The following is a 9158-nucleotide window of genomic DNA, read 5'->3' as shown; positions in this document are numbered from 1 at the left end:
CTCTCTCTCTCTCTCTCTCTCTCTCTCTCTCACACACATATGCGCTCACATGCACATACACACATGAAATCATAGTTTCTTCACTGTAATGGTGGGTTTTCTCCAATATGATAATATATCTTTCTGTAACTCTATACAATATCTCTTTGTAATTCTATTTTCCAATTTTCTCATTTTCCTAGGTGAATTCATTATCGGCCGTGTGATAAAGGCTATGAATAACAGTTGGCACCCTGAATGTTTCCGTTGTGAACTGTGTACTGGACCTCTTGCTGATACAGGTTTCATGAAACTTGCAGGAAGGTAAGGTGGTGCTTTTAAACACTGGCATGTAGCTTTAATCATTTAATCACATGACTAATTTTCAATTCATTACACTATGTAGCACAGTTTTTGTCCTTGGTTAGCAACTGTTATTTCCTATTTGTTTACCCCTAGAAAGTATGAAAAATGGTTAATATTTCCTTCAAACTTTGCTTTTGTTACAATATTTATTGAAATCCCAAAGAATCTCTCTCAACACATGGCTATAATGCTCCCCTAATGTTCCTGCTCATGATCAGAGATGCACATATTGTCAACCACTAAGGGACATGCTCAAGAAGCAAATCTGCGGTATTGAGCAGAACATTTGCTATAACAATATTTCTGCTTCAGCAACTCTGCTGAAATGTAATGGAAAATAGGTCAGTTTCAAAACATTGATGTACTAGTTACAAAAGCAAAGTTTGAAGGGAATAGTAGTCATTTCCTCTGATTTTTTAATAAAAGCAAATAGGAAATAACACTTACTAACCAAAGACAGAAAAAAAAATGAACATTTTTTTCCAGTGTTATTGGGTTTTTACCTTGTGGAGTGAGAAGTTTCCATGTCAGAAATTTTAGATCATTTTAGTATATCTGAAAGTGGAGAGATAGCCAAGTTCAATAGACTGTCAGGCAGCGAACTATAAACAAAGGAGATTTGATGTAGATACAAAATAGTAATAGCTTGTTACATGCACTGCTTTGTATCTAGGGTCAAGACGGTCTAATTTGCGGTCTAAGTTTTTTTGTTTTTTTTTTACCTATTTCATGAAGGAAATAAGGAATTTGCTTGTGGCCCTTTATTTACTTTTTTTTCAAAGCTCCTGAAACTGATGAAAGGAAGAGAGCAGGTTATCCTCAAACTGGAGACCTAGCCAAAATGCTTGTTACAAAAGTACCCAATGGCAATGTGGTAGATGTTAAACTAGGCAATGGTTTAACCCTTTTTATACCAACCTACCTGACTCCACCTCATGTTCTATGATGCAAACTTCCTGATTTAATGTGATCTAAAGGTCAATCTCAAAATGCTGAACCTTACAAAGGAGATGACAGAGGAGAGAAGATATATGGCACATTGTGTTGTACTTGTGAAGACCTGCCCACCACAACAGAATCAAGATCCTTAAACCAAGATGCCATGTAAAAAGCACTAGTGATGGCGCCACGTAAGAAGCACCCAATACATTCTGTAAAGTGGTTGGTATTAGGAAGGCCATCCAGCCATAGAAACCAAGCCAAAACAGACTATGGAACCTGGTGCAGCTCCTGGCTTTGCCAGTTCCTGTCAAGCCCCAATCCATGCCAGCATGGAAAACAGACAATGATGTATTAAAGCCTTCCATCAAAATTTCAGTTTATACATAAATAAATGCAACATCATCATCATCATTTAACTCTGTTGTCCATGCTAGCAAGCTGGGGAGCTGCATCAGATTCCAGTCTGATTTGACACAATTTCTACAGCTGGATATCCTTCCTAACATCAACCACTTCACAGAGTGTGCTGGATGCTTTTGTGGAGTACAGGTCTTCTTGAGTGTATGAAGCAGTGTATTTTAACAGAAATTGGTAACAAAAGGGTTAGGAAGTTTGTATCTTAGAACTGAGGATAGCTTCACGTGGGTTTGTAAGCGTCAGCTTAGAATGTTTGGTCATGCTGCTTGATTTTCTGAGATGGCTGCTGCATACTGTGTTCTCTTCTATGAGAATCCATCTAGGGTGATGACACACGTTGGCTGTCCACATACCTCGTAGTTATGGCAGTGAGGAAGTATTTCACAGAGATGGGAACTGACTACAACACTGCTCAGAGGGTTGCCCCGGATAACCAAAGCAGATGCTGAAAAATGGTGGATGCATTGACATGCTGCAATGGCGCATACCCCCATACCTGACTTGATCTGGTAACAAAAGGGCTGAAGTTATCTGAATTAAAACCTTTGATCCAAAGTTTAATTTTAATTTATGATTCAAACAACAGTTTAATAATGACAAAGTTATTTTACTAAATTCTTTGTTATTTTGAAAATTAATTGACTTAAAGGTAATGTATTTTAGCAGAAATATGGCAACACTACCTCTTGAACTTCCTGCTTAGCAGGGCCAAAAGTGTTGGCGCTCTGGAATCTCCTCCCTGCTCATTTCTTTGCTGCAGATGCATCTTGCAACAAATTTAAGCAGAACATTAACAGCATTAATCTCAGCAGTCTCGGAAGACACTTACTCACATTGCCATGCAGTTGGCCTGAACATGAAAGCACATGGTTGGGAAGCAAACTTCTTAACCACAGAACCATAAAATTATGATATTATTATATTCATTTAAAAATAATAAAGCTTTATTACATTGTTTTATATTTTTTCTTAAAATCTTGTCTTATACACATCTCTAATTTTAATCTTGATTTTGGTGAAAAAATTGCAGGATATTTTACAGCAAGTACTGATAATAGAAATCATATTCCTCCACAGTATTGCTTGCTTACTCATGCTCGTTTGATGGGGCTGGGGTCATCCCAGGTTAGTGGTCCCAGAGATGCTATCATGCATAGAGTTGACCAGGTCCATCAGTGCTCTGCATCACAGGCAGTCCTATGCCAGCCCCTTGTCGTAGTGAGGGGGCTTGTGTTTATCATACATCCAACAGAGCATTACCGCCTGGAGCTTTGCTCCTGGTAGAGCCACCCTAGATGGACCAGTCTCCTGAGAGGGTTCCAGACTAACAGTGACCCACAGCACATCAGCTCATCACCCATGATGGCAGCCCTATCCTCCAATTATTCTGTGGAAAACCAACAACCCGCCCAGATGTACCCTCAACCTGTTATGACGCTAACCAGAAAAATCTAGAGTGTCCACAATATTCATAATTATAAATTACATTGTGCTTCTGCACTTTACAACAGAGAAATTCACACTTGTTTACAACTACATGGCTAAGGCCATGATAGAAGCTTGTATGCTGTGGCTTTGTTCCAACAATTCTATTATCAAGTTAACTCTTTTGATACCAACCTGCCTGAGACTACCCCTGCTTCTGTGATGCAAATTTCTTTGTTTTAAAGTTATCTAAATTAAAACCTTCCATCAGAAGTTGATGTTAGTTTATGTTCCAAACACTAACTTAATAATGAAAAGGTTATTTTACTAAGTTAATTGAAACAAAGACAGTGTATTTCAATGTAAATATGATAATAAAAGGGTTGAAGTATACTTAATATACAGCAATTATTTCATTCTTTTATGTCTCACATTTTCAAAAATTGTTCTTATGTCTTACAAATGATATATCATTAATACTGTATTATTTCGATTCTTCCTCAGAGCTCTGTGTCGTGATTGCCATGCTAGAGAAAAAGCCAAAGGTCTTGGAAAATACATCTGCCATAAATGCCAGTAAGTACAACTACTGTTTCTATTAACATTTCTAAGATAAGTCATTGTTGTTCACTCTTCTTATTAAACTGGAACTGTCAGTGGTAGTGTATTGGTGGTGGTGGTGACGGCAACTGTTGGTAGCAGTGGTAATCAATTCCTAACCTTCTGAAAATTATTTTGTTGTGTCTAGGGAGAGTCATTATGCCAATATTAACACATGCACTAGTTCAATTCCACTTCTTTATTAGTCAGTTGGTTAAATGTCCCAACTTACTAATCACTTGTTTGTTTGTTTTTTGTTTTGTTAAGGTTCTTGTTGCTCTTTGCAAGCTTTTTAATGCCTTTTCTCAGAAACGAAGTTGAAAATTATTTCTTACTTTAAAATTTCAGCTCTATTATTGAGGAAGGCCACATCAAGTTCAAGGAAGAAGCCTACCATCCATACCATTTCAACTGCAAGAGTTGTGGGTAAGTGACTTTAATTACCTTTGTTTCATTCTAGAGCAGGCGTGGACAAACTTTTTTCAAGAAGTAGGCTGCATGAGACATGGCTCATCGTCAGGCAGACCTCACTACTAAAGAAGATTCAAAGTAATTTTTCATTAGGCACGTCATACAGAAGTCATGAGGTTGCACTTTGCCCACGACTGTTCTAGAGTTTAAATCTACATATAGAGAAATATGTTGGGCAGTCTAGGCCTTGAGTGAGTTTTAAAGTTTAAACAGGAGCAGACAATTTAAAATTAAATCAGTTTTGTTCGTGTAGGAGTGGCTGTTTGGTAAGTAGCTTGCTTACCAACCACATGGTTCTGGGTTCAGTCCCACCGCGTGGCACCTTGGGCAAGTGTCTTCTACTATAGCCTCGGGCCGACCAAAGCCTTGTGAGTGGATTTGGTAGACGGAACCTGAAAGAAGTCCGTCGTATATATGTATATATATATATATTTGTATGTGCGTGTGTCTGTGTTTGGCCCCCCAACATCGCTTGACAACCGATGCTGGTGTGTTTAGGTCCCCGTCATTTAGTGGTTCGGCAAAAGCGACCAATAGAATAAGTACTAGGCTTACAAAGAAGTCCTGGGGTCGATTTGCTCGACTAAAGGCGGTGCTCCAGCATGGCCACAGTCAAATGACTGAAACAAGTAAAAGAGTATGTAAACCCTACTGGGGTATTTAGGTATGTTCCTTTATACCCTACATTCCTATTCTACTGAGGCTGACTTTCGTCTTTCAGCTTTCTGGGTTTGGTGAAACATGTACCAGTAATGGAGTGTGATCATTTCAGTTGCTTATTCCTCTCCCACTAACAATTTGTGCTTGTGTTCCTCTATAAAGAGCACAAGACAACTTGCACCTGACTCCACTAATTGATAAGGTCTTGGAATGTAAGGGGACGTAACTCAATTCTGCTATTCTATTTTTCACATAAAAATAAGACAACTTGCACCCGACTCTGTTTTACTTTCAGTCAATGGTTTTTTTCTTTGTCTTGCAAGTTGCTTGGCAACCCCACCAGTGCAAATGCCACAACGGAAAGCATCCAGTACACGTTGTGAAGTGTTTGGCATAAAGGAGGACATTCCAGCCATAGAAATCATGCCAGAGCAGACACTAGAGCACAATGCAGTCCTTGGGCCCATTGGATCCTGTTAAACCATCCAATCCATGGAGGTGAAATGGCAAAATCATTTGCATGCCGGACAAAATGCTTAGTGACATTTCATCCATCTTCACATTCTGAGTTCAAATTCTGCAGAGGTCAATTTGCCTTTCCTCCTTTTGGGGTTATTAAATATAAGTACCAGTTGAGTACTTGGGTCGATGTAATCGACTAATTCTTTCCCAAAAAATTTCAGTAGGGAAGATGGGCGTTAAATGATGATGGGATATTTTCAGTTTCCAGTTACCTAATACACTCACAAAGCTTTGATCAGCCTAAGGCTATAATAGAAGACACTTTCTCTTTGTGCCATAGAGTGAGAATGCACCTGAAACTATATGGTTGAGAAGTGAACTTCTTAACATAAAAGCCATGCTTACACTGGGAACTGAAATTTGTATGTTGAGCTAAAAAGATATTGTGAATTTAAATCAATTAATTAATTACTTATTGTCAAACCAACAAGGAAGCGTCTAAATGTTACATCTCATGTTCCGCGAATTGATAATGACTCGGAATGTAAGGGGACGTAACTCAATTCTGTTATTCTGTTTCTCACAAAAATTTATTTAATCGACAAAACCTGACATTGAACCAGGGGCCTTTTAGATTAGGATCTTTGTTATAATTAATTTATTTTTGCTTTTTTTTTCAGTGTTGAACTAACTGCTGATGCACGAGAGAAGAATGGTGAGCTCTACTGTCTGCGGTGTTATGACAAGATGGGAATACCAATCTGTGGAGCCTGCAGGTAGATCATTTCAACAGCATCATTATCGTCATCACCATTTTATTCATGCTCATTAAATATCATTATAACCTTCATATTTATCATCATCATAATATTCATTATCATCGCTTAAACAAAATCACTATTATCACTGACATAACATTGTTTTCACCAACATCGTTTTCATTGGTGTCATTGTAATTATGGCCATTGCCATCAGTATTGTCGTCATTGTAATTGCTGTCATTGTCATCATCATCATAATCATCATTGTCATCATCATCATCATAATCATTGTTTCATCATCGTAATCGTCATTGTCATCATCATTATCATCAACGTTGTCATCATCATCATCATTATAAACCTTTTTCTCTTTATTTCAGACGACCAATAGAAGAGAGAGTTATAAATGCTTTAGGTAAATACTGGCATGTTGAGGTTAGTAGAATCGGTTGTTGGTTTTATTTTGTTCTTTGTTCGAGTCACTTCACCCCCACTATTGCACCACCCCTGCCATCTCACTCCCCTACCATCTAATTCTCTTACCAGCTCATCCCTCATTCCACATCACCCTCTCCAGCTCACACCCTCATCCTACCTGCCATCTCCTCTAAGTTGACTCAATGACATGTTACAAATACCGTAGTACTAAATTGTACTAATATACTGCAGTAATAATATTAATATTCTAAAGGCTGTGAGCTGGCAGAATCGTTAGCACTTCGGGCAAAATGCTTAGTGGTATTTTGTCTGTCTTTATGTTCTGAGTTCGAATTCTGCTGTGGTCGACTTTGCCTTTCATCCTTTCAGGGTTGATTAAAATAAGTATCAGTTGAACACTGGGGTCAATGTATTTGACTTATCCCCTCCCCCGAAAATTGCTATCCTTGTGCCAAAATTTGAAACCAATATTCTATACTACTTATTGTGTGCGTGTGTGTCTTTCAGCAACAATTGTAAATGAGTGTCACTATTAAACATGCTGTACCATTTGTTTCCAATATTACATAAAAACATGTCTGGCCATGAAGGAAATATGGCTCTAGAAAATCTTCAACAAATTCCATCTGACCCATGCAAACATCATGGAAAAGTGGACATTAAAACAGTGGGGGGAAGTATGATAGTTGATGATGATTGATGGTGACTGATGATGACTGAAGGTGATTAAAACTGTAGTAATGTACTGTGGTAATAATACTGGACTGAGCCTACTACTATTACTACTGATTCTGATACTGCTGCTGCTGCTATTAAAATTAGTGACTTAATTCCTTTTCTGTTTTACTTTACAGCACTTTGTCTGTGCGAAGTGTGAGAAACCATTTTTGGGCACCAGATATTATGAGAAGAAGAATATGGCTTACTGTGAGATACATTATCATCAGGTAGGTGTACTTGTTGTTGTTTAGTCCCAGGTTAGCCCTCATCCAGCAAACTTATGGTCGGATAACTAGAGGTATATATATAGAGGCATATAAAGTTGTTACAGTATACATATTTGTCCTAGTTCTCTCTGCTCTAAGTTCAAATAATGCCGAGGTCAATTGTACCTTTCATCTTTTCAGAGTGATTAAAAGTAAGTACCAGTTAAATACTGAGGTCCAACTAAGCCTCTCTCTCTTCAAAATCACTGGTCTCATTCCAAAATCAGTGCACACAGGACAAAATGCTTAGTGATATTTCTTCCAGTTCTTTTTGTTCTAAGTTCAAATGACATCAAAGTCAACTTTGCCTTTTATTCTTTCAAGGTCAATAAAATACATACCAGTTGAGCACTAGGATTGCTATAATTGACTTACCCCCTTCCCCCAAAATTTCAGGCCTTGTGCCTGAAGTAGAAAGGATCGTCCTCATGATTATTATAATTAATAACATTATTATTTTCTTTTGCAGCTATTTGGAAATATTTGCTTCGTTTGTAACAATATTGTAGCTGGAGACGGTAAGTAGATTGTGCTTCAATACAGAACATAATAAATGAATTAATTAATTAATCCACTCACATTTTTGGTGTGTCATGCACTGTTATGCAAATTAGATAGACCAGTTTAGCTGGGTTTGTATACACTGTAGCCATAAGTTTATAACCTCTCCTTGGACAGATGATCAATCCTATTTTACCTACATATGGAGGAATGAAATATGTAGTATAAACAGGTGCAAGTGTTTCCGTGTGGTAAGGAGATTGTTTCTCAACCCCTTGGTTTATTCCCACTGCATTTCACTTTGGGCAAGTATCTTCTGCTATATCCCCAGGCTGGCTGAAGTCTTGAGAGTAGATTTGGTTGATTAAAACTGAAAGAAGCCCATCATGTGTGTATGTTTATTACTGTTTCCTTGCCTTGACATCACATGATAGTTGTGAGCAAGTGTCAATGTCATGCAAATGTTCTTCATTCCCAATTCTCTGTGAACACATGTCTGGTCATGGGAAAATATTACCTTATTTGGAAACGGATGAAAGTTAGTGATAGGATGGGCAACAAGCTGTAAAAAATCCACTCAACGAAATAACGTCTGACCCATTCAAGTGTGGAAAATGATGATTGTAAGCTCTTTGTCTAAATTTCCACAAGGTTAAGTATATTTAATCATCATCTTAAGTACTGTGGTCAATTTGTTCAACTGAAAAATTCGAAAATGGTGCCCCTTCATGGTCACAGTCCAATGACTGAAACAAGTAAAAATTAAAAGCTAACATCCACTTTTCCATGTTTGCATGGGTCATGTAGAATTCATAGCCGGATGCCCTTCCTGTTGCCAACACACATCTGATTTCAAGTAAGATAATATTTCCCTTTGGTTAGGTATTTTTGCATGGAAGATTGGACACTCCTTTACATCTTTCACTTGATGTCAAAACAAAACTTCACACACACACATATACATACTCACCAGGTATGACTAGGTGCAGACATGGCTACATGGTCAAGAAATTTGCTTCCTGACCACATGGTTTTAGGTTCATTCCTGCTGTGTAGCACCTTGGCTGTGTCTTCTTCTCTTACCTCAGGCCAATCAAATCTTTGTGAGTAGATTTAGTAGACAGAAACTGGAAGAATCCTGTCATATATA

General features: G+C 37.9%; 1 protein-coding gene across 1 annotated transcript in view; it reads left to right on the top strand.

The window, feature by feature from the left end:
• Positions 1-9158, top strand: part of LOC106884070 (LIM and senescent cell antigen-like-containing domain protein 1) — a 93741-nt gene that overhangs the window by 78219 nt on the left and 6364 nt on the right. The window contains exons 5-11 of the mRNA XM_052974479.1: positions 183-303; positions 3634-3705; positions 4078-4155; positions 6003-6098; positions 6464-6518; positions 7376-7468; positions 7977-8025. Of these exons, the coding sequence (XP_052830439.1) occupies positions 183-303; positions 3634-3705; positions 4078-4155; positions 6003-6098; positions 6464-6518; positions 7376-7468; positions 7977-8025 (564 nt within the window). The remainder of the gene's footprint in view (positions 1-182; positions 304-3633; positions 3706-4077; positions 4156-6002; positions 6099-6463; positions 6519-7375; positions 7469-7976; positions 8026-9158) is intronic.

The sequence above is a fragment of the Octopus bimaculoides genome, chromosome 18 (genome assembly GCF_001194135.2).
Source record: "Octopus bimaculoides isolate UCB-OBI-ISO-001 chromosome 18, ASM119413v2, whole genome shotgun sequence".
Lineage (NCBI taxonomy): Eukaryota > Metazoa > Mollusca > Cephalopoda > Octopoda > Octopodidae > Octopus > Octopus bimaculoides.
This window is presented reverse-complemented; position numbering and strand designations above follow the sequence as displayed.